General features: G+C 41.5%; 2 protein-coding genes across 2 annotated transcripts; one reads left to right on the plus strand and one right to left on the minus strand.

Moving 5' to 3' along the window:
• Positions 1-2,015: 2,015 nt before the first annotated feature.
• Positions 2,016-2,957, minus strand: OR11A1 (olfactory receptor family 11 subfamily A member 1; the record flags this gene model as incomplete). The annotated part of the gene is made up of 1 exon (XM_080937937.1): positions 2,016-2,957. The coding sequence occupies one exon, from the start codon at positions 2,955-2,957 to the stop codon at positions 2,016-2,018; it is 942 nt and encodes a 313-aa protein (XP_080794063.1).
• Positions 2,958-20,767: 17,810 nt separating this feature from the next.
• On the plus strand, positions 20,768-21,706 carry OR10C1 (olfactory receptor family 10 subfamily C member 1; the record flags this gene model as incomplete). Its single annotated transcript, XM_080937946.1, has 1 exon — positions 20,768-21,706. The coding sequence occupies one exon, from the start codon at positions 20,768-20,770 to the stop codon at positions 21,704-21,706; it is 939 nt and encodes a 312-aa protein (XP_080794072.1).
• Between the last annotated feature and the right edge of the window lie 5,245 nt (positions 21,707-26,951).

Consider the following 26,951-nt stretch of genomic DNA (forward strand, 5'->3'; position numbering starts at 1 on the left):
AAAATTGGATGTCTACCTCTTGAAGTAGCCAACTTGCAGGCCAAGATTTTTGGAGAGATAATGGTGACAACTGTTCCAGTGTCAACCATTCCTTCAGTCTCAATACTGTGTACCAGTATTCTTAGTATGAGCCTTTGATTATATAGAAGTTTGCTAAAATATCTGGTTTTGGCCCCCTTTTAGGTTTATTTTGAATTGTCTATAGAATTTGCCTCAGCCTTGTTATCTGGTCTCACAACATCTGTTTTTAGAGCAGTAATGTTTAATTATTCCTAAAAAAGAGAACTCTGCCTGTCTGGTATTGGGTCCTGCAAGAGGCCTCCCTAGGAGGTTTTTGGTAAGGTGTTGCCTGTTTGTCTATTGTTGCTCTACATTCCCTTGCCAAATGTCGACCTTTGCCACATCTTTTACATATTCCAGAAGGCATATGCTCCCTTTTGGGATTAATTTGGCTTTCTCTGCAATTTGTTCTGAGATGACCCTGCTCACCACAATTAAAACATCTAAAATTTTTAGTCATCTCAAGGTCTCTAGTGGCAACTTTTTCTATTAAGTTCATAACAGGCAAATGAGTTCTAACATCAGTTGTATCTCTAATCCACTCATCTATTGATGTTGACCTTGTCCCCAGTGGTCTGATTACTTCCTTGCTTTCATCATTTGCATTTTCAAAGACTAAAGATTTGATTGTTGCCCTTTTTGATGATGGATCTAATATACTCCTTTCTACAGCAGAAGTCAACCTTTGCAAAAAGTCTGGGAACATTTCCTTTGGACCTTGCATAACTTGAGGAAATAGTTCAAGTCTTTTTCCTGGTTCTTTGAGTTTTTCCCAGGCATTTAAGGCTGCCAAGTGACACCTGCCAGGGTTTCTTCATCACATACAGCCTGCACCTCTATCTCAGTAAAGCGACCTTCACCAAGCAGCTGATCTTTGGAAGTATCTCTACCCCTGGCTCTATTTTGTCCTGCTATCTCCTGCTTTCTCTCCACCATGAAAACTAAATGGAACACAAATTCTAGTATTGTTTTTGCCATATCCTTCCAGTCTTGGGAGCTTAGCAATCACTACACTCATATGGTAATTGTTAGAATTCCTATCAGTGGTTTAATAACAACAACAACACCCCCCCCATTCCCTTATAGGTTTTACTGCATCTTCTATTTTAGAGATCTAGTGAATTAAAGTATTCCTGTTGAAGGACCCTAGAAACTTTCACCAGCCTTACACCTTGGGTCATGGCTAGGCCAAGTAGTTAAAAGTCACTTCAAGTCTTACACGGTCTTCTTCTAATATCTTTCTTCCAGCTGAACCTGAAAGCCACTGACAAATGATGTTAAAGGGAGCTTTAGAGTTCCCAGAAGTTAAATCACAGATAAGACGTGAGGAAGTTGGTGAATCTGACAATAACCCAGGTCAATAGGAGCAGGATGAGTAAGAATGTAATTTTATTCTATCCTCTAAAGAGTATATTATAGGTTTCCTTTTAAAATAACTTATTGTTGTTGCTGTTGTTGTGTACATGTATGATATGTATGATATGCCATTTTGTGGGAAAGCAAACTGCAAATTAAACCATCAAGTTTGCATGCTCAAACCAAGTACATACAATAGGAAAGAACTCTTCAAATGTCATACTACAATAACATAGATAAACACTGTTCTAGATTTGTGTTTGTATTGATGTCTTGTGTCTATAATTTTGCTTTCATTAGTTATTAGCAGCAGTGCTGAGTTCAGCAATGGTCTATAAAGTAACAATCCAGTACATGTCTTTACTGTGTGATGATCAAATGAGAGCATTCAGTAAACAACTCACAATAATTTACATAATCTTTTAAACTAACATCTGAAAAATGTTTTGCTATTAGCTTCCCCTGGGCATAGTTCTTAAGACCTAAAGGGGAATCTGAGAAAGAGCATAATTACTGATCTCCAGCCCATTGTGGGAGACTTTTCAATCAAGATACTGAAAGTCCAATAGAAGAAAATCTTCACTGCCTTCCTTCTTAGGTCACATTTCAGTTGGTTTGCAGTAGAGAAGCCTTCTTAGTGCCTGCTGCACCTCTTGGTTCTTCAAGGTATAAATGACAGGGTTGAAAATGGGGGTGACCACTGTGTAGAGCAGGGCAATGACCTTAGAGAGAAGCTGAGAATGGACAGCAGAAGGCACAATGTACAAGACCATGAGTGTTCCATAGAATGTGGACACCACAGCCAGGTGAGAGGAGCATGTGGAGAAGGCCTTGGTCCTTCTGGTCCCAGAAGGGACTCTCAGCACAGTCACCACAATCTGAGCATAGGACATCAGAACCAGCCCAAAGGGAATAGTCAGGAAGACAACAGAGAGAACAAATGTAGTCACCTGGGCCACTTGGGTATCTGAGCAAGCCAAGACCATCAAAGGTGAGAAATCACAGTAAAAGTGATCAATTAGATTGGGGCCACAGAATCTCAGCTGGGCCATCAGAGCAACAACTAGTCCATCTACCATGAAGCCGGATAGCCAGACTGTGAGCACTAACCCCAGGCACCATTGAGGCCCCATCAAGAGTGGATATCGTAGCGGGTGACAGATTGCGAGATATCGATCATATGCCATGACAGCCAACAGGAAACACTCATCTGTAGCCAGAGAGCCAAAGATGAAGAACTGGAACAAGCATTCAGCCACAGATATGGTGGCCTCCTGTATAAAGCCTTCCAACATTTTGGGCACTACTGTGGAGGTATAGACCATCTCTATGAAGGACAGATTCAGCAGAAAGAAATACATGGGTGTGTGAAGCCTCTGGGATCTCACCACCACCACTGCAATCAACATGTTCCCTGTGATAATGGAGGCATAGAGGATGGCGAACACAGAAAAAAACAGGAGGTGCAGTCCAGGGACTTCATGGAAGCCAAGAAGTACAAACTCGGAGACTGTCTGGTTTCCTGTGGAGACGATTTCCATGAGATATTCAGCTTTCTGCTTGACTTGACTGTAGTGTGTCTCTGTTTTCTGTTGCAATTCTAAGATCAACAGGGCTAAAACAAAATGACAACAGAGTATTCAAAGTGAGGATGAATTAAACTTGCCTTTATCTTTCCCTACTTTTAACTATCACCACTTCATCTCCAATTTTTCTATTCTTTTTAAGGTAGCATACTCCTAATGGCCTAGAGGAACTTATCCACATTCAAAATTTCAATAGAAACAAAAACTTTTTGTAGTGACCATCATGTGTGTCCCTTGACATAAAAAAAAAAAAGTTTATGTTCTATAACCACAGCCAACAATGCTACAAAAGAATTAAAAATTATGGAGGAATTATGCATAAATTCCATGATCACTGTTAGTCATCTTTACCTGAACAGCCTCTCTAGTCTCCATCATGTAGTCACTTAAGTCCCTGCTGAGCCTGACAGTGCCCTGGTGGGGACAGAGTGATACGGTCCCTGCCTCTGGGACAGGGCCCCAGGTGTGAGCCTCCAGGAAAGTTGGTGGTTGCTGTGGGCAAAAAAACTTGTTTGTGTAATAATTTACATATTTTCTGAACCCACTAGCAGTACAGAACTCTTTGCTTCTGCAGAGTGTCCTCCCTGTTAATATTAATGGCTCCATGATAATTACAACCAGCAAGAGCCTAGGAGTCGAGGGTGTGGCTATATCTCATCAAAATGGTGAATGCTGGAACCTTCAGGACAACCCTTAAGACTATGAAAAAGAACTCTAAAAACATAAATTTGAAAACATAATTTTTCAACTAGGCAAAAAAATATAAGGATGCAATATGAATTATAGGGAGCTTTATGAATCTAAAGGAACACAAATATCTACACTATAAGCCAGCTTATCAGAAAGATTGAAAGACAGGAGCAAATGCAGGAAGATTCCAGAGTTCAAGGTCAGCCTGGGGCACAGCAAGCGGTGGAAATGCTAATTTCAAAGCAGAGTCCCACCCAACTAGTTTATCATCTGTGCTTAATGAAGGCAGACAGTTCCCAGAATTCTTTTGCAGTGTTAAGAAAAAATTGTATGCTTGCTGTATCTGAAGGATCTAAGGGCTGAGGTCACAGGATGTTGACTCACAGGATAATCAAAAGGAAAACCTGGAGTAAATGACTGGATTGTTATGTAAAATAAAAGACTGGACCTGTGTTGTGCTGGAGATGAGAGGTCCAGAGAAATTTTTAGGATAAAAAGAGAGCTGTTTCAACACGTGCGTGTGTGCGCACGCGCGCACACACACACACACACACACACACACACACACACACACAAGTAAGCAAGCAGGACATGGACATAGAGATCTCTTAGAATAGCAAGCAAGCAGAATTCAGACAGAGAACTCTCCAGAGAGGAAGCAGAACAGAGAGAAGTAGACTGGAAATGCCGTATTGGGCAGAATGCTAGTCATCAGCTTGGATTTGGGATTTGACTTCAGGTTGTTCTTTTTGCCGCTCCCAGACACCCTTTCTCTCAGAGCCCCTCTCCAAGCAAGGCTGATCCTTTGCTTTCATATCATTTCTTCCTCTGTATCCCACTCCTATGCAGCCTTCTTGTCTCTGGTTTTTAGAATCTTTTATCAACATAACCTTCTAAAGCTACCATGCCTTTGTCTTATTAGAGGCTTTAGTTGCTGTGTGATAAGTAACAGCTGGAAGGAGGGGTGTGGGAACTGTGGGAACAGAAGAAAACAAACCCCAGACTCAGGTTGTGGGGCAGAGGGTGAGGGAATCAAGCTCAAGGAAGCTTCTTTTAGGCAGTAGCTCTTAAGCCTATATTGAGCTAAATTTTAAAGGCTGCATAACAGTGGGCCAGCCAAAAGCCAGTGAACTGGGCAGCGTGACCCCAATGCAGAGGTTTGATGGTGCTCAGTGCTTCTGGACAGCTAAAGTGATCCTTGAACAAGTGGGTCAGACTTCATATGCTGACCAAGTAATGAATGGTATATGTTACTGCAGAGGGACTAGATAGGCTGGCTGAGCACAGAGGGTTGAGGAGAAAGCAAGAGCAAACCATACACATATCCTCATAAAGCTTAAACTGTTTCTACTCCATAATAGTAATGAAAGTGTATATCACGCATAGCATGAAATTCAAGCTGTCTAACACAAATGCCCTACACAGGCTGCCTAAGGTGACACTCATGACTCAGAGACAAGTGTCTCAGTAGAAAACATACAGATTCGTGCCTTGGCCACAGGCTGAATCTGTAGATGGCATGGAACTATACTTTCCACTCCTACGTAGCACTAGTGCCACATCCTCAGAGACGTGATAATCGATAGTCACAATTATGATAAATAATAATAAAAAACAGCCTAACTTGCATGTCTCCCCTTAGGTCTCCTTGACTAACCCTGTTTCTTTAGCAACGTAAAACTGAATGTACAGAGGATATTATTTTAAACCTTGAGGATCCCCAATCAAATAAAAAATTGACCCTTAGGGGCTAGAGAGATGGCTCAATAGTTAAGGGCACTCACTGCTCTTCCAAAAGGTCCTGAGTTCAATTCCCAACACCTACACAGCAGCCCATGCATGTCTGATGTTGTCCTCTGGTGTGCAGATATATATGCGTACAAAGTACCCAAATACATAAATAGTTAAACCTTAAAAACAAAACCAGACCACTGCTTTAAGGTGTATTCTAGATACACATGTCAGCAGATAATTGTAACTGATGAATTAAACCTGAATGAAATAGTTCTGGAATTAGTAGTGCTGTGTAGCTTGCTATAGTTGTGGAAAGTGGACGAGAGAAGAGGGTATGCCAAATAGCAAAAAAAAAAAAAAAAAAAAAAAAAAACTATAGCTAGATTCTGAGACCTGAAATGCCACACCATGTGAGAGTGAAAAGGGGGCTTCACAGGGAAGTTTGTCTATGAAGGAGATAAAAGTGTGGTGGTTCTCAACCTATGGGTCAGGACCCCTGAAGTTAAACAACTCTTTTTCACATTAGGTGTTTACATTGATGTCCGTAACACTGACAAAACCATAGTTATGAAGTAGCAACTAAATGATTTTATGGGCAGTGGGGGTGGGGGAGGGTCACAACAACATGAACTGTATTATAGGGTTTTGGGCAGCATTAGGAAACTTGAGAATCATTGTCCAAGAATCAGGTGAGTCAGAGAGGTGGCCACTAATGGAGCATGGCCCCTTCTGCTGGTAACAAATTGTATCTACAACTTTACCCTGTTGGCCTCAAAGCCTGATTGATTGAGGTTTTTAGACAGCATAGTGGCATATTCAGGATGAAATTAAACATTAGAAAATCCCAGACCCAAGATAACAATAACAGAGAGGCAGACAGACAGACAAATGAAAAGATACGGACAGAGACACAGGAAGAGACAGAAACAGAAAGACAGAAATAGAGACAGAGTCACAGAGAAAAAGAAAAAGACAGAGAGGGAGACAAAGACAGACAGAGACAAACACAGGGAGGGATAGAGAGAGGCAGAGAAGCGGGGAAAACAGAGACAGAGAGAAACAGAGAGAGAGACAGAGACACAGACACAGAGAGACACAGACACAGAAAACTCACCAAGATGATATGATAAGACATAGTCACTGGTTTTCTTTTATGATATCCCTTCTCTTAGGAACAAGTTCAAGTTCATCCAGCACAGGCTGCCTGGAACTTGCTATGTGGACCAGACTGGCCTCTGCCTCCCAAGTGCTGGGATTAAACGTGTGTACCAACACACCCCATGACAGATAAAATTTCAGTCTACTACAGTGAAGAACAAAGTCTTACAACAAATACCTAATGTGCAAAACAACTTCTCTAATCCAAATCTGTGTGGCTCCACCAGACTGGGGTTCTGTGCTTTACAGGGTCTGCTGCTGTCTCCAGCTCTATCCCTGGTGCCCTCCTTGCCCACTGCTCTGTCTATAGCTTTGGGTGACATGCTGTGAATTGTGCGGTCACTTGCTCCATGACTTCTTGACATTCTATCTGCTCTAGAACAAATCTGTAGTTTGTACTCTTTCTACCCTATTCTTGAGTCAGACAGGAAGTACACTCATCAGTCCAGAAAAGCTCTTGTGGCCCTGGTCTTAAGCATGTTTAAAGTTCCCCATATGAAGTCTGTTTTCATATAAAAAAGAAAGAACCTTAGGCTTTTCAGATAACCAGTCCTACTGTCCAAAGAGTGAGGAGTTAAGAAAAAGAACAATGAGAAGTGGTGAAATTTAAAATCTGCAGAAAAATGAGAAAGATATAGCAGAGGTAAGGTGAATGAGAAGTATGTGACTAGGCTTAAGCAGATATTAAAGAATTCAATGTTGTGAAATTTCCAGGATGGGTGGGTGGATTCTAGTTTTAGAATCAAGATGTCTTTGATCGTATTAACTGTTCAGAAAATGAGAATACTGAAAAATACCTTTCTAGTTGTCTAATGAGCAAGGACTCCCAGACAACCCTAACTTAGAGCTGCAGCCATCATCCAACAAACCATGACTCTAAAACAGCAGAGAGACCTCAGCAAAAACCATCACCACTCTGGCAAAAGAGTTCGTGTGACACTTAAAAACACATATTTACAGGAACCTATACTGAATTATACTTTGCAATTTGCCTTTAAAACATAAGAAAATTTTACTCCCTGATATACTTACAGTATCTGCTAGACATGCTGTTTTTATAAATGCCAAACAAAAACATACATTTCAAAGGCTTTAGATGAAAGATCGTGTAACTTTAGGCATATTCACGTCTTCCCATACCAAGATTAATGAACAAGAGTGAAGGCGAGAACAGCTGCTGTGTGTCCAGAGGAGCACACTAACCAATGTCTGGGGAACAGGAGCGCCTACACCTTCTCAAGACCAGGAACGCAGGGGAAAGACTGGAATCATTTTGTAAGAATTCTGGGAAGAGACAGCCACAACAGACCTTGAAGGAATCAAAGGGGATTTCCTAAAATGCTTGCTACAAAATGGCTTTTGTGTTCTCTAGGTTAATGAAAATTTGTTACTAATTAGAGGGAAATGTCTGTCAAAAACAACCTTTCAGCTTTTTTTAAAGGGTGGATAAACTAAGCCACAACTTCACAGAATAGGAGTTCACCTGGGAAGCCTTAGAAAGCAGCCTGCTCTCCACAGACAAAACTGGAGAAAAGATGAGCTAAGGTTCACTTGAAGGCTTCTGAATGGCTGGATTTCCGGACTTCAGCCCCTTCCTTTTTGTGCTCGACCTGGAATAATGCAGGGTCGCGGTTAGAGACATTTCCCTTGCCACCCTCCATCTCTGAGCCTCCGTGGCTTCTTCTAGCTCCCAAGCCATCCTGTGCTTGCTCGCACTCTCTGTGAGCTTTTTATCATAAGGGAAGGCTGGCAGGAGAGGCCCCTGAGAACAAATTATAGATCTACTGCAGACCTAACTGCAGCCATAAATGAACAAGGTGAAGCACCCCACTGAGGCATTATTATCATTTTTAAAAGAATTCCAGAATGTAGGCTTGATCAAAACCGGAGCAGAAATTAAAATAGCTACAGGAAACTTTCCGTTCTGTCCCATTAGGGAAAAATGCTCTGCACTCCCCAAGACATCTGACTACCAACTCCCAGTCTCTTTCTAGTAATTCTCCAACAAATGTACTTGTAACTCATCCCCCCATGTTGTTTGGGGATCATATCAGCTATATTTTATACAATGCAAAAAATGGAAGAGAGACAAAAATATAATGGTCTCTAAATCAACCATCACAGCTCTGGTCTGTCAGTCTCCTCCATTCAAAGTAAAATCTTATGTGACCCTTGGATAGGGAAAGATAGCAGTAGAGAGAGACAGTAGCAACAGGTGTCCCACAAAACCAAGAAAGCATTATCCAAGCACCATCTTATCCCTGGTGCTATCCAAATTTCTATCTTCCGCCCTGGAGCCTAGAAGACAAAGGTGCCATGTAGCAATGATTATGAACTAGGGAGACCTCTAATAGCTCAAAGCAGAATAATTTCCTCATTTTAAGAGGTTTGAGAGACACACCGGACTGGCAAGAACCGGGTGAGAACGGATTCCGACAAGCCAGGGGGCAGAGAGATCTCAGCAGAGCACAAAGAATGTGTGTGCCTGCCTGGCTTGATCCAGGGATCCAGGAACAGAGGGCATTGAGCCCTCTGTTCCCAGCCGGTTGCTTCTGGGGTGCACAATAGGCGCTTGGACCATCCGCCACCAGGAACAGTGGAGATCCAGGGACACAGGCCAGGTACAAGGAAAAGGCAAGAACCAATCACTGACAACAAGATGGCAAGAGAAAAGCAAAAAAACTTAAGCCAGGGAAACCAAGGCAACCTGGCAACACTAGAACCCAGCTCTCCCACCACAACAAACAGTGGAATGCCAAACACTCCAGAAAATGAAGACTCGGACACAAAATCCTACCTCAAGATGATGATAGAGATACTTAAAAAAGAACAGGAGAAAAAACAAAAAGAATTAAAAGCTTTTAAAGAAGAAACAAGAAAAACACTCAAAGAATTCAAAGAACTAGAAGAAAGAACAACCAAAAAGATGAAGGAATGGAAGAAGGAATTTAAAACGGAAATGGACACAATAAAGAAAACACTAAAAGAGACAACCCTAGAGGTAGAAATCCTAAAAAATAAATCAGGAGTCACAGATGCAAGTATTTCCAACAGATTACTAGAGATGGAAGAGAGAATCTCGGGGGCCGAAGACAACACTGAAAATATAGACAAAACAGTCAGAGAAGATGCAAAAACCAAAAAGCTCCTAACCCAAAATGTCCAGGAGATCCAGGACACAATGAGAAGACCAAACCTAAGGATAATAGGAATACAAGAGGGCAAAGAATATCAACTAAGAGGTACAGGAAATATCTTCAACAAAATCCTGGAAGAAAACTTCCCTACCCTGAAAAATGAGATGACCACAAGCATAAAAGAAGCCTACAGAACTCCAAATACGTTGGACCAGAAAAGAAATTCCTCCCGACACATAATAGTCAAAACACCAAGTGCCCAAAGCAAAGAAAGAATACCAAAAGTGGTAAAGGAAAAAGGTCATGTAACATATAAAGGCAGACCAATCAGAATCACACCCAATTTCTCAACAGAGAATATGAAAGCTAGAAAAGCCTGGACAGACATCATGCAGACCCTAAGAGAGCATAAGTGCCAGCCCAAGCTGCTATACCCAGCAAAACTATCAATCACCATAGATGGCAAGATGAAGATATTCCAAGACAAAACTAAATTCACACAATATCTTAACACAAACCCAGCACTACAACGAATTATAGGTGGAAAACCCAATACAATGAGGGGAACCACCTCATAGTAAAAACAAAAAAACTTCTAAGCAAGAAAACCAAAAGAAGAAAGACACACAGGCACAATTCAACCTACAAAAGCAACAATAGCAGGAAACAGCAACCACTATTCCTTGATATTTATTAACATAAATGGACTCATTCCCCAATAAAAACATATAGGCTATTAGACTGGATACACAAACAAAACCCAGAATTTTGCTGCATACAGGAAACTCATCTCAGAGAAAAAGACAGAAACTATCTCAGAATAAAAGGATGGGAAAGAACCTTCCAAGCAAATGGCCCCAAGAAGCAAGCTGGAGTGGCCGTTCTAATATCGAATAAGTAGATTCTCAACCAAAAGTTATCAAAAAAGATAAGGAAGGACACTTTTTACTCATTACAGGGGAAATCTGTCAGGAGGAACTCTCAATCCTTAACATATATGCTCCAAATACAAAAGCACCCATATTCATAAAAGAAACCCTACTAAAGTTCAAAAAATACATTTTACCCTACACAATAATAGTGGGAGACTTTAATACCCCACTCTCACCAATGGACAGATCATGGAAACAGAAACTGAACAAGGACACTGTAAAACTAGCAGAGACTATGAACCAACTGGAATTAATAGATATCTATAGAACATATCATCCTAAAACAAAAGAATACAACTTCTTCTCAGCACCTCATGGCACCTTCCTGAAAATTGACCACATAATTGGACACAGAATGAGCCTCAAACGACACAAGAAGATCGAAATAATCCCATGCATCTTTTCAGACCACCATGGTCTAAGGCTGGTCTTTAATAACAACAAAGACAACAAAAAGCCCATATGCACATGGAAACTAAAAAATGCTCTATTAAACGATAGCAGGGTCAAAGGAGAAATAAAGAAAGAAATTAAGGATTTTTTAGAATTCAATGAAAATGAAAACACGACATACCCAAACCTATCGGATGCAATGAAAGCAGTACTGAGAGGAAAACTCATATTTCTGAGTGCTTTCAAAAAGAAACTGGAGAGAGCATACACTAGCAACCTTACAGCACAGCTGAAAGCTCTAGAACAAAAGGAAGCAGATATACCCAAAAAGAGTAGACTGCAAAAAATAATCAAAATTAGGGCAGAAATAGACCAAATAGAAACAAAAAGAACCATTGAAAAAAATCAACAAAACCAAGAGTTGGTTCTTTGAGAAAATCAACAAGATTGATAAACCCCTAGCCAGACTAACTAGAGGGCAAAGAGAGAGTATCCAAATTAACAAAATCAGAAAGGAAAGTGGAGACATAACAACTGAAATTGAGGAAATTCAAGAAATCATCAGATCCTACTACAAAAGCCTATACTCAACAAAACTGGAAAATCTGGAGGAAATGGATGAATTCCTAGACAGATACAAGATACAAAAGTTAAACCAGGACCAGGTAAACCATCTAAATAATCCCATAACACCTAAAGAAATAGAGGCAGTCATCAAAAGCCTCCCAACCAAAAAAAGCCCAGGTCCAGATGGGTTCAGTGCAGAGTTTTATCAGACATGTATTGACGACATAACACCAATACTTTCCAAACTATTCCACAAGATAGAATCAGATGGAATACTACCTAACTCATTTTATGAGGCTACAATAACCCTCCTAAACCACACAAAGACCCTACAAAGAAAGAGAACTTCAGACCAAGATCACTTATGAATATTGATGCAAAAATACTCAACAAAATCCTTGCAAACCGAATACAAGAACACATCAAAACAATCATTCACCATGATCAAGTAGGCTTCATCCCTGGGATGCAGGGATGGTTTAATATAAGGAAATCCATCAATGTAATCCACCATATAAACAAACTCAAAGAAAAAAACCACATGGTTATCTCACTAGATGCTGAGAAAGCATTTGACAAAATCCAACACCACTTCATGTTAAAAGTCTTGGAAAGAACAGGAATCCAAGGCCCATACCTAAACATAATAAAAGCAATATATAGCAAACCAACAGCCAACATCAAACTTAACGGTGGGAAACTTGAAGCAATCCCACTAAAATCAGGGACTCGACAAGGCTGCCCACTCTCCCCCGAACTATTCAACATAGTACTGGAAGTCCTGGCTGGAGCAATTATACAGCAAAAGGAAATCAAAGGGATACAAATTGGAAAGGAAGAAGTAAAAACATCACTATCTGCAGATGACATGATAGTATACTTAAGCGACCCCACAAATTCCACCAGAGAACTCCTACAGCTGATAAACAAGTTCAGCAAAGTGGCTGGATATAAAATTGACTCAAACAAATCAGTAGCCTTCCTATACTCAAAGGACAAACATGTGGAGAAAGAAATTAGGGAAAATATACCCTTCACAATAGTCACAAACAATATGAAAAACCTTGGTGTGACTCTAACTAAGCAAGTGAAGGACCTATAATGACAAGAACTTCAAACCTCTAAAGAAGGAAATTGAGGAAGATCTCACAAAATGGAAAGATCTCCCATGCTCATGGATTGGAAAGATCAACATTTTAAAAAAGGCCATCCTACCAAAAGCAATCTACAGATTCAATGCAATCCCCATGAAAATTCCAACCCAGTTCTTCATTGAGTTGGAAAGAGCAATGTGCAATTTCATCTGGAATAACAAAAGACCTAGAATAGCGAAATCCATCCTCAACAACAAGAAAACATCTGCAGAAATCACTATCCCTGACCTCAAGCTATATTACAAGGCAATTGTGCTGAAAACTGCATGGTACTGGTACAGAAATAGGCATGTGGATCAATGGAATAGAATAGAATATCCAGAATTGAGCACTCGCGTATATGGTCACCTGATTTTTGACAAAGGAGCTGTAAACATTCAATGGATAAAGGACAGCCTATTCAACAAATGGTGTTTGTCCAACTGGCACTCAGCCTCCAGAAGAATGAAAATAGACCCTTTCTTATCTCCTTGTACAAAGCTCAAGTGCAAGTGGATCAAAGATCTCCACATTAAACCAGGTACACTGAAACTATTAGATGAGAAAGTAGGAAAAACCTTAGAACTCATAGGCACAGGAGAAAATTTCCTGAACAGAACACCAATGGCTCAAGCTCTAAGGTCAAAGATTGACAAATGGGACTTAATGAGATTGCAAAGTTTTTGTAATGCTAAAGACACTGTCAAGAAAACAAAATGGCAGCCAACAGAGTGGGAAAAGATCTTTACCAACCCTACATCAGATAGAGGCCTAATATCCAAGGTATACAAAGAACTCAAAAAGCTAGACACCAGAGAATTAAACAACCCTATTAAAAATGGGGTACAGACTTAAACAAAAAGTTCTCAATCAAGGAATATCGAATGGCTAAGAAACATCTAAGGAAGTGCTCAACATCATTAGCCATCAGGGAAATGCAAATCAAAACAACCCTGAGATTCCACCTCACACCAGTCAGATTGGCCAAGATTCAAAACTCAGATGACAATAGATGCTGGTGAGGATGTGGAAAAAGAGGAACACTTCTCCAATGCTGGTGGGGTTGTAAACTGATACAACCACTCTGGAAATCAGTCTAGCGGTTCCTCAGAAAAATGGACATTGTACTACCTGAAGACCCAGTTATTCCACTTCTGGGCATTTACCCCGAGACGCTCCAACATACAACAAAGACACATGCACCACAATGTTCATTGCAGCTCTATTTATAATAGCCAGAAGCTGAAAAGAACCCAGATGTCCTTCAGTAGATGAATGGATACAAAAATTGTGCTACATTTACACAATGGAGTACTAAACAGCTATCAGAAACAATGACTTAACGAAATTCTTAAGAAAATGGATGAATCTAGAGAATATCATCCTGAGTGAGATAACCCAGTCACAAAAGAACAGACATAATATGCAGTCACTGATAATGGTATACTAACCCCAGAAAGCTCTGAACACCCCAGAAACAACTCACAGACTGTGTGAAGTTCAACAAAAAAAATATTTTTTTAATTAAAATAAAACTGTATCACATCCCCCTTTTTTCCCTACAGCCCCTCCTAGTTTCTCTCCTATCCTCTCAAAATAATAGCCTCTTCTCCTGTATTATTGTTACATATATACATATGTGTATGTATATGTACCCACAAATACTTAACTACAACCAAAAAATATATTCATATACTTTTATGCAAAAATGCTGAAAATTTGTACATTTATCTTTGTTTTATAAAATAAAGTAAAAAAATAAAATTTTAAAAAAAGAGGTTTGAATGGTGGGAGAGAAGGAATAGAGAGGACAGAAGAGAGAAGGACAAGCAAAAGTCAGCTATACATGCTCCAAAAGTAGTCTAGGCTAGCAAACTGTGGCCGTGGTCTTCCCTAATCAATCTGCATAGGATTCCTAGGAAACTGACAAGAAATGGCCCTGAACATTCAGCACTCTACTTTTAGAGTTCTCTCTATTTTGAAATGAGAGAGATAGCTGAGAAGCGGATTAAAGGGGAATGCAAAACTACTTAAAGTGTGTGCATGTTCCAAGTGGAAGAACAAAGATGTGAGGTGGAAAGTTCTGGTTTGTTTGGAAAGTCAGTTATGTCAAATAATGTTTTGCTGGGCAGATGGGTGAAGGAATGTTGAGGCAGGCACAAGAAGGAATGTTTTGCTGAAGCAGACATGTGAGAGGATGTATGATGTTTAGAAGGAATATAAATATCACCCACAGACAGTGGGGAAGCTGTAGCATTAACTCACCTTGCTCCACCTCACTAGTCTTTGCTTATTGTGAGTTCATAGAGAGTAACTCACTGAAAAACTTTTCATGGTATTCAAGTGGCTTCTTGCTAGTTCTTCTGACTCAGGCCAATTGGATAAACTCCGTTGTTTCTTCTGGATCCAACTTTCATTGCTGATTCATGAGCAGTGATTGCCAAGTGGAGTGGACTGAAGCTGCTGATTTGTGTTGGTGTTTTGCTAGAGGACTGGACTGCTGACAACAAAGATTGTCACCCCAAAGAACTATTTCTAAACATGTCTACAGCTCCCATTTCCTATTAACCTTTCTTTTCTACTACCTGTGGTGGATGGTGGGCTAGAAGGGAGGTTGAGGCATTTAAGAACCCTTATTAAAGTAGGTTTTGGAAAATCTAAGCCTACAAAGATGAGTTCATGTATATATGACTTCATGACTCATATATCTGAGGATATCTGAGACCTTCAGGGTGAATACAGAAAGACAACCACACAGTAGTTACTGTGTTGTTCTGTAATTTTGTAATTTGCCACAACTCATGTTACTTTCTTCTCCTTCCTCCTACTGGCTGTCTTTTTGCTTTTGCTGGGCAATGTCTTTGTCATGCTCCTTGTGGCCTTGGATGTAAGTCTTCACAGTCTTATGTGCTTTTTCTTCTGTAGTCTCTACTTGGTTAAGCTCCCATACAATTCTCTGTCCATTTCAACTTTCTAAATTCCCATAGGACCCAGCTCAGTTCCCAGCTGCAACACCCAGGGGTTTTTGGTTTCTTGGTTGGTTGGTTAGTTGGTTGGTTGGTTGGTTGGTTGGTTGGTTGGTTTTTCTCCTCTAGCTGCCACTGAGTTCTTCAACCTCACTACTATGGCTTTTTAATAAGGTTTGTATGAGCCTGAGTATATGCATGTGTACCACATACATGCAAATGTTCACAGAAACCAAAAGTGGGGGGCATCAGAGTCTCTGAAACTAGAGTTGCAGACAGTTGTGGGCTGCCATTTAGTACTGTGAATCAAACCTGAGTCTTCTGCAAGAACAGCTAATGCTGTTAACTACTGAACCATCTCTCCAGTCTCAACCACATGGCCTTTGCTGTGGAGCCATTTATGACCTACTCCACTCCCCATTATTGCTAAGTTCCCTGTCATGTGCCTCTCTGGATGGGATATGATGGTCTGTGGGTTTCCTATGCCCCACATTCCTTGCCTTCCTCCTTGCACAAATCTCATCTGTACATAAAGCTAAATCAACCACTGCTTCTGTGACGATAACCAGATCTTTGGTTTTCCTGTACACTTACATGCCAAGATGGTAGGCTACGTTTTGAGCAGCATTATTGTCCTAGAATTCCTGGGCTTCATTGTGCATCCCAACTGCAAATCCTGGCCACAGTCCTACCAATGGCCAAGTGCTGAGCCACAGAAGACCATGTCTACCTTTAGTTGCAGCTGCCTTATCTCTTCCTTTACTGTCACTTTTATTTACTTTTCCTTCTTTTATTTTTCCTTCTATTGCCCTCATAATAATTACTAGTGTGGTGGTTTAGATAAGAATGACCCAGTCACCCCCCCCATTAGGTCATCTATTTGGATGCTTTGTCTCTAGTTGGTGGAACAGTTTTGGCAGCATTACAGGTGTAGCCCTGTTGGAGGAAGTGTGCCACTGGAAGGTGGACTTTGAGGTTTCAAAACCCCACACCAAACCTTTATCTGTCTGTCTGTCTATCTATCTATATCTTGATCTCTATCTCTCGTTCTGTCTCCTGCTTATGGTTCAGGTGTAAGCTCTCAGCTACTGCTCCATCACTATGCCTGCCCATCTGCCTGCTGCAATGGCCATGAATTCACCCTCCAAAACTGTAAGCAAAACCCCAGTTAAGTGCTCTCTTCAATAAGTAGCTTTGAGTGTGGTGTTTTTTGACAGAACTTTAAAAGAAAAAAAAGAACTAAAACAGAAGTTGGTACCAGGGATTGGAGCATTACTATGATAGTCCTGACCATGTTGTTGTTTGGTGGAATATGGAAGACTTTGGAACTTTGGACTAGAAGGGTGTTTGAACCCTATAAGTGGTTCAAACTTATGACTTAATGAGTCGTCGTGATAGAAGCAAAAATACTTGATGAAATTCTTATAAACCAAACCCAGCAACACATTAAAAACATCATTTACCACCATCAAGTAGGCTTTATCTCAGGGTTGCAGGGATGATAGTTCCATATATGAAAATACATCAACTATGATCATGGAGGGATGAGAAGAAGTGAGAACTAAGGGCAGATAAACTATGTCCAACAAATTAATTCTCAAATGAAGAGACAGATGACTGTGCCGTGAAAGGGAACATTTAGAATGTAAAATGGGTAAGCTTAGAAAAGAACTTCCTCAAATAATTTTGCAAGGATGTAAATCACTATGCAGAACAGAGTGGGAGGGGGGAGGAGGGAGGGAGGGAGGGAGGGAGGGAGGGAGAGACAATGGGAAAACTGTGAGAAATTCAAACCACATACAGAAGCAAACCTATCCTATTAACTGATTCTGAACAAAATTGACAAATGCTAGCAAGGCAGATAATTGTTTTCATTTCCAGGAAGTGTGTCCTCAGCAGGACCTTCCTGTGTCCTTCAGTATCTGAGAATTGAGCCCTGATCTCTGAGACTAGCACAATAATAACTCTGTGCTGTATCTTCCATGTGCTTTATAGTAAAGGCTCAACAAGAAGGCTCTAGGCTTTATGAGTGCCTGTGTGTGGTACAACCTCACAGTCAGTACAGACAGTAACTCAGAAACTCGTGAATGGCACACGATCTAATGCCAAAATCTTGAAAGATCAAAATCCCTAAAGTCTAACATCCCTGAAAGTCATAAACATATTTCAAGTAACTGCAGGTATAAAACTCAGAACGCACCACTGCCAACCATAGCAATATGTTTATACACTTTGCTTATTGACTAACGTCTGTAGAAATATACATTCATAAGTGTTACACCTATGTGAGCTTCATGAATGTTTTTGAGCTGAGTGCTCTGCATGCAAAATGTTGTGCATTTTTGCCTATCTTGTGAGATAAAGTAGTTTGTTTTCTAATGTTTGATGTTCCTTAAATAGATATTCAAGGGGCTGTAGAGATGGCTCAGTGGTTAAGAGCACTGACAGCTCTAAAGATCCTGAGTTCAATTCCCAGTAACCACATGGTGGCTCATAACCATCTGTAGTGGGACCCGATACCCTCTTCTAGTGTGTCTGAAGACAGCAACAGTGTACTCACACAAAATAAATAAATCTTTTTAAAAAATAAATATTCTTTTGAAAATGTAAATAAATGACTTTAAAATAATTTTGAAAATACTTTCAGAACTACATTTTAGAGATTTTAAACTTTTGTGATTATGACATTCAAAACTGTCTTTTGAAACAGCAATACAAACTCCTAACTGGACATCACCTGTATTGTGTTTTCTGCTTGGGAAAACCCCCTTCTATAGCATAGGCCCCTCAACAAGAAGATTTTCTTTTAGTCTCTCAGGGCTTGATTCTCCCAGCACATTCTTCTTTCAAATCAGGGAAGCTTTCCACAACTCTTATGAGAATTTTAGGTGGGTTACATCTGTCAAGATTTATCACATTAGAAAGTAAAATTGCTGAATCCCAGAATGAGGGTGCATGCCTGTATCCCCATCATTTGGAAGGTAGAGGTTTTGAACAGAGAATAGTTCAGATTCATGCTCAGCTACATAAAGAATTTGTAGATAGCCTGAGTTACATGAGATGGAAAGAGAAAAGAAAAAGTTAGAGATAAATGATAGAATAGAGTAAGAGAGAAAAGAAAGGAAGAGAAAGATGGCTCGAGTAATCTAATTCTGTCAAAGTATAGTTTAAGAGGAGGTCTATAATCTGGGCAGCAAACACTGGAAAAGAGGTTCCCTCTCCTTTTTGGCTTGTTCAGTGATATAGCGGTAGTGAACTGTCTTATAAGAGTTATGGGTAGCCTGGTCTACATAACAAGCTCCAGGCTAGCCAGAGCCTCCATGAGGTTCTGCCTCAATAAATAAATAAAAATAAAATAAGTTAAAATGCAGTAGACAAAAACATCCAACATCAACTTTCAACCTCCACGTGTAAACACATTAACACATATACACATGTACACTCACACGCACTAAAGTCATTATTGAACAATATTAATAAATAATTTGTCAATAATAAATAGAGTTACTGATTTTGTAGTTGTAGTGACATCTCCAATGATGGAAGGGAGAAAACAATGAGGGGAAAACAAAAATGGGTAACCAAGAATAGTATATGAGAGCTGAGAGAGAGACCCACAACCCTAGAAGTTGTCCCAGGACACCCTGTGCTTCTTGCCACCTAAGGAACAGACTCCAAGATAACACTAATTACTTGTGTGAGGCTCTCCCAGTTGGAAAGCAGAATGTACTTGGAGACTCAGGTCCTCAGAGACAAAGAAAATCCTGCTGAGGGACCCATGTTGCAGAAGAGGGGGAAAAAAAATAAGCCAGTCATGAAGCACTACCCGCCTTTACCAATGGCTATTGCCCAGGAAGGAAAACATTATACAGAAGATGTACAGAAAAACACTGAAGATCCAGGATAAAATAAAACAGGGGCTGGCCTGGAGCAGGACCAAAGTGTGGGCTCATGGTTCTAGTGAGCATAGCATTTAAATCTGTGTATCTGCTTAAGTTTGTCTTCTTAGTTGTTTATATGTTATTACATTAGTAACCTCCGGTGTTATTTGTAATGATGTTTGCATATGTACATAAGATACGCTTGTGACCTTGGATGAACCTGGCTTCTGGGATTATTAATTTACTCTTCTGTGCTTAGATTTAGAAGTGCAACATGTTGGTGTTTGCATCCACATGGTTTGCGTGCAGGGTCTGGGCATTCTGCATGCATTATGATATAAAAGGATGAGCCTGAGGAGTGCCAAGATTCGGAGATAAGCAACTGAAGGAGGCCTTGTATTCCACTGCACTTTAATTAGAAGCTCTTCACTCCTCTAACCAGCTAACCGCTTTATTTCCTGCAGCTGCCTGAAAGAGGCGATTACTTAGTCTTCCCTGCCAAATGGAGGCTGTGAGCTCTGTATGAGGTAAGATGATAGCAAATGAAGAGAGGCTTCTGGAAGAGGGGAAAGAATGGATCAAAAAAGAGAAACACTGAGAAGAAGAGAGAAATATATTGAAGGGGGGAAACCCGAGTTTAGAGGAAGAACAGGACAGGAAATGCCCTTGACTTGGAATAGGATTTTTTTTCCTGCCCTGATGTGAGTCAAACTCTGATTCATCGGGAAATGTCCACCCCAGCCACGACAAGAAACGGAGAAGCATGAAAAGTCTGGGTGTAGGGGTGACTTGTGGTAATCCCACTGCTTTGGAAGCTGAGGCAAGAGGCTCGAGGTGATCCAAGCAGACCAGTTTGGAATATGGGTCTTTCTGGGATATAACTGAAACCTAAAATAAAAGGGGGGGAAGGCGCAGACAAACCCTGAACCAGAGCAAAAGAGTCTGAATTCACTGTGTACTTCCGAGGATGAAGACAGTTCAGAGAGACCAGAAACAAATATGCACCCAAGGTTCCTAGAGTGACCTGGATATTACATGGGATTCTGCCTGGACATCTCAGTTCAAAGGCCCTGATAGCCTAAGGAAAAAAGGAGTCCCCAGGCAGAGAGGTCATCTCTACCCTTTCCAAGCACACACAGTGGTGGCTCTTCTCCGCCCCTGCCTCTTGACTAAGATGGGCACCAACTCCTCCCTGGTGACCGAGTTCGTGCTGGTGGGCTTCTCCCGTTTGGTCCACCTACAGGGCGTTCTCTTCTCCCTCTTCTTGGTAGTCTACCTGCTCACGGTGGCAGGCAATCTCCTCATCGTGGCGCTAGTCTCCACAGATGCAGCGTTGCAGTCCCCCATGTACTTCTTCCTCCGCATCCTCTCAGCTCTAGAGATCTGCTACACGTCGGTCACAGTCCCCTTGCTGCTGCACCATCTGCTCACCGGCAGGCGCCACATTCCGCGCTCCGGCTGCGCTCTGCAAATGTTCTTTTTCCTCTTCTTTGGTGCCACCGAGTGCTGCCTGCTGGCTGCCATGGCCTATGACCGTTATGCCGCGATCTGCGAACCCCTGCGCTACCAGGTGCTGCTCAGCCGCAGGGTATGTGTGCAGCTCGCAGGCGCCGCGTGGTCCTGCGGGGCTCTAGTGGGGCTGGGCCACACATCCTTTATCTTCTCCTTGCCCTTCTGTGGCCCCAACTCTGTCCCTCACTTCTTCTGTGAGATCCAGCCGGTACTGCAGTTGGTGTGTGGTGACACCTCGCTCAACGAGCTGCAGATTATCCTGGCTGCCGCCCTTATCATCTTGTGCCCCTTTGGCCTCATTCTTAGCTCCTATGGACGGATCCTGGTCACCATCTTCGGCATCCCATCTGCTGCTGGTCGCCGCAAGGCTTTCTCCACCTGTTCCTCCCACCTGGTAGTGGTGTCTCTCTTCTATGGCACTGCCATCTTTATCTATATCCGTCCTAAGGCTAGCTACGACCCAACCACGGACCCCCTGTTGTCCCTCTTCTATGCTGTGATCACTCCCATCCTCAATCCTGTCATCTACAGCCTGAGGAATGCGGATGTCAAGGCTGCCCTTAAAAGAAGCATCCAGAAAATGGGGCCCTCAGAGATTTGACAAAGGGTGGGAGATGACTCCTGAGCAGAACTCCAGGTTCCAAATTACCTAGGATCAAAGAGAGGAGACCTGGAACACAAACTTACCTTTAAAGAGTTACTGATTCCCTCAACATCCACTGATCTGTCTTCTTTTGCAAAGGGTTGATTTTACAAGAATCAATTGGCCCAGTGGTGGTGGTGCATGCCTTTAATCCCAGCGGTCTGGAGGCACAGGCTAGGAGAAAAGTTACACACCCGCATGTACGCACTTGCACCCGCGCACACCAGACTATGTAAAGTTTTCACCTATATACAGCGCCATAGTCCTGTAAGTTATCCTGCATTGAGACATAGGGTTGTTTCCAGACTATATACTAACTCAGGATTAGTATACAGTTATACATAGCTAGCACGCATAAGTACATCCAGCGATGAGGAGGGGAAGAATAATTCTGTTCCTGGTAAAAATAAATTTCTTAAAAAGTGAACAGAGATCAAAAAGAATCATGGTAGTTAGACCTTATTGACATTAATACAGCAGAGTTTGAAAGAACTAATATTAATTCACTTAAATTCAAATATTTTGTTTGTTGGGAGTTTTTTTTTGGGTTTTGTTGTGTTTTGTTGTTGTGGAGGGGTTTTGTTTTTATTTTGGTTTGGGGGGTTTGGGGAGGGTTGGTTGTTTTTTGACAGTCTGCTAGAGCTCTGGCAAGTCTCAAACTCACCTAACCTGGCCTTAAACTCCTGATTCTCCCACCTCCACCTCCCAAGTGTTGAGATTATAGGCATGTGCCACAACACCTGACTTGTATTTAAATCTTACTTTTTTTTTCAACTAATTAGCTGTGTGATCATAAACAAATGAGATAACCTGTCTGCACTTTAAACTCTTTATCCACAGAGCTGAGATTACAGGAAGGCAATTTCTCTGGGAGCTTGTGAGAACCCATGCTACATGAGTATCTCTACAACTATTTTTAATAATAAGTCAGACAGACTTGCACAGAATGTAATGTCCATCTCACAGTGTGTGCCTTTTCTGCAGTGCACTGGCTGGTTTTGTGTCAACTTGACACAAGCTGGAGTTATCACAGAGAAATGAGCCTCAGTTGAGAAAATGCCTCTATGAGATCCAGCTGTAAGTCATTTTCTTAACTAGTGATCAAGGGGGGAGGGCCCAGCCCATTGTGGGTGGTGCCATCCCTGGGCTGGTGGTCCTGGGTTCTATAAGAAAGCAGGCTGAGCAAGCCAGGGAAAGCAAGCCAGTTAGTAACATCTCTCCATGGCCTCTGCATCAGCTCCTGCTTCCTGACCTGCTTGGGTTCCAGTTCTGACTTCCTCTGGTGATAAACAGCGATATGGAAATGTAAGCTAATAAACCCTTTCCTCCCCAACTTGTTCTTGGTCATGATGTTTTGTGCTGAAGAGAAACCCTGACTAAGAAATGGGGAATAAGGGTATTTTTGTGTCAATGAGGTTGGTGCTTAGAAAACTCGGAGGGAGGTAAGAGAAAGATTTCACACAAGGCTGCAGAAAAATGCTCCCCATCCATGAGACAAACCAAAAGCATCCAGGACACTGAAAGATGAAAATAATAGACATAAAGAACAAGAGCCTATGGGAGGCAGAGTTAGTTATGAAAAGTTCTCATGATGCAACCCACAACCTTATGCTTGGGAGGCTGAGGCAGGAGAATTACTGCAAGTTCTGGGCCAGTCAGGGCTACAGAATAAAACCCTGTCCCAAGAAATAAAAGTCTCCCTGAGTATCAAGAGGACACTGATAATTACTAATAATTAAAATGCATAAGGGATGGTGGGCTGGAGAATAAATGGATTGTATTATATACATGAATTAATTTGTCAAAGAAATTTAATTTTAAAAGAAGAGAAATATAAAATAAAGTCCACATGATCTTCGTTGTTTCCAACACTTATTCAATGTCTTTTTGTTGCACTGCTTGACACTGAAAACTGAGTAAACACAGAGTGGTGACTTTGTGCAGATAGGCTGAAGAGAAATGCTAATACCCATGAAACTGTCATCATTGTAAATTTGGGGAATATAGTACTCAAACCTTTACAGAGGGACTGGGGTGTTGGCTCAGTGGTTAAGTCCTCTCCTAGTAAGCCCAAGACCCTGGACTCAATCCCTAAAACTAAATAAAAAAATTACACATGGGTGGTTAATCTACGGGCTCCCCCATTTCATCAGTGTGTAAAGGCTCTCCCTCCGTGCATCATAGCCATAGAACATCTACCAAGAGGAATGACATCACAGAAGAGCTGCCTTAAGGACTTGCAGCACAGCTTTTCCTCTGGTCACTTGAAGTCTTATACCTAGAATGAAGTCTGCAAGTGGAACTGAACATTTAAAATGCAACACATCCATCTCCTGGTTACCTCCACCTACATGTCCTTCACAGGCCTTTCTAGCTAACTGATGCTTTGGCATTTTGCCATTGGTTTCCCTTGGGGGCGAGCTTTGTGAAACCCACAGGAAAACTTAACCCTCATCTCCACAGTAGGCACAACAGTACTGTTCTTGTCATATCGGAAATGTCTTCTTTTTTGAGACAGGGTCTTGCTGTATAACTAAGGTTGGTCTTGCCCTCTCAGTTCTTGAGTTCTGGGATCAAAGGCAAAGCACCCTGTGAACAATTACCTTTCAAATCATTTATGGAGGCATCATTAACCTATAGTATTGTTGATACTTAAATAGTTTGATAAATAGTTGACATATATAGACACCAGGAAACTATTGGCACAACCATTAAACAACATACATATTCCCCAAAGTTTTCCTAACGCCCCACTGTGCAGTGTCTTCCTTCCATCCATCCCTGCAATCCATATTTGCAAACGACCTCTCACCTACACCCCATCATTACAGACATTACAGGCAAAGGCCTTTTCTGGAGGTTTATATGAATGGACTTTTTGGTCTATCTACTTTAAAACAATGTGATTGTTTTCAGATCCATCCATGTTATTGTGTATATACATTGTATATATTGTATATAGTGTAAATATTCATTTCTGAGCACTATCCCATCATACAAAACTACAATTTATGCCTTCATCTGCTGATGAAAACTCGAGATGTGTCCAGGTTTTTACTCTTACATATGAAACATTTGTTACACAGATGTAAGATAGCCACATCACTTAAAAACAGAAGTTGACTTTGAGTGAGGAAAACCCTGGGTTAAGAGTTGAGACTAGGAACTGGAGAGATGGCTCAGCGGTTAAGGGCTCTTCACCAAGCACAAGGACCTGATTTGAATGCCCAGACACCACAAGATTGAAGAAAAGAACCATCCCCCATAGGCTGTCCTGTGACTTCAACACATGCACTATGGTTCATGATCACATGTATGCCCACAGAAGATGCACACACAGGAGATTGGAGGGGTCAGGATCAGGTGCGGGGAGATGCAGGAGCATGAATACAAACCTGAGGCTCCTGGGGGTGGAGGGTCTCTAGGAAGTGACAGAGACCTGGGATAGGGTGGGGGAGGCTTCCAGGAGTCAATGCAGATGACCTTAGCTGAGGTGCATAATAAAGGGGTTAAGGAATCCAAAGAGGCTGCCTCCTGCTGAAGTAACATTGTCAAGACTCAGTTGTGTCCTGTGATGTTTTTCTGGAAGCTATCATATGAGAGGATGTTTTGCTGGAGCAGACACATGGCATGTTTCTGGAAGCTGTCTAGTGAAAGGACATGTGATGTTTCACTGGAGCAGACACTTGGGAGGGTGTGTGATGTTTGAAAAGAGTGTATATATATATATATATATATATATATATATATATATATATATATATATAGCCCAACAGACAGTGAAGACACTGGCATTGGTTCACCTTGATGGTCCTCATTGGCCTTCACCTTGCTAGTCTTCATTGGCCTTCACCTTGCTGGTCTTTGTTGATGACATTCTGGCACTGGTGTGCCATGCCTTTGTGGCTGATCTTCCCTTGTCTTGACTTTGTAGAGAGAAATGCACCAAAGAACTTGTGGTGTTCCAGTTGCTTCTTACCATCTAGCTAACTTGTGCCAATTGGCTGAGTCTCAAGGGTTCTTCTGAATTGACCCACTGTTGCTGATTCTTGTTTGGTGTTTTGCTAATAGACTGGTCTGTTGACAGTGAAGAATAGAATTGCCCCCAAAGAACTACTTCTAAACAAGTCCATGTCCCTCCTGTCACATTAGCCATCTTCCTCTCTTACCTCTGGTAGCTGGTAGGCTGGAAAGAAAGTTGAATCCTTAAGAACACCTATTAAAGTTGATTTTGAGAAATCTAAGCCTACATCCTGTAGCCAGGCAGGACTCCCAGTGAAGAGATAAGGACACCAAACAACCCACAAAAGTTTCAACACAAAAATCTGTACTGTCTAAAAGAAATGCAACAACAAAAATAGAGCAGAGACTACGGGAATGGAACCAATAACCAGCCCAACTTGAAACCCATCCCATGGACAAGCACCAATTTCTGACACTATAAATGATACTCTGTTATACTTGCAGACAGGAGTCTGGCATAGCTGTCCTTTGAGAGGCTCCACCCAGCAGGGGACTGAAACAGATGTAGATATTCATAGCCAAACATTAGACAGAGATCAAGGGATCTTATGGAAGACATAGGGGAAGGACTGGGGGCCCTGAAATGAATAAGAACTACACGAGAAGGCCAACAGAGTCAACTAACCTGGACCTCTGGGAACTCTCAGAGACTGAACCACCAACCAAAGACCATACACGGGCTGAATGGAGACCCTCAGCACACATGTAGCAGATGTGCAGCTCAGTCTCCATGTGGGCCCCCCATCAACTGAAGCAAGGGCTATCCCTAAAGCTGTTGCCTGTCTGTGGAATTCATTTCCCAACAGGACTGCCTCAGTGGGAGAGGATGCACCTAGTTCTGCAGAGACTTGATTCATCAGGGTGAGAAGACACCTAGGGGTGGGGGAAACCCTCCCAGAGGAGAAGGGGAGGAGAAATGCAGGAAGGGACTTTGTGAAGTGGGGACCAGGAGGGGCCAGTAATTGGGATGTAAAATAAACAAACAAACAAAATACACATACAATAAATAATGTTTTGAAGTTAAGAATGAAGACTTGGAGCCAGGTCCAATGGCTCACACTTATTAAAAATATAATAACATTAATTATTATTATTATTATTATAAATTTGAAGTCCTAGGTTTTGAGCTCTGCTGCTACAAAGTTTCCAATGACCAGAACAAAGACCACCTGTCACCATG

The sequence above is a fragment of the Micromys minutus genome (genome assembly GCF_963924665.1).
Source record: "Micromys minutus genome assembly, chromosome: 25".
Classification (NCBI taxonomy): Eukaryota; Metazoa; Chordata; class Mammalia; order Rodentia; family Muridae; genus Micromys; species Micromys minutus.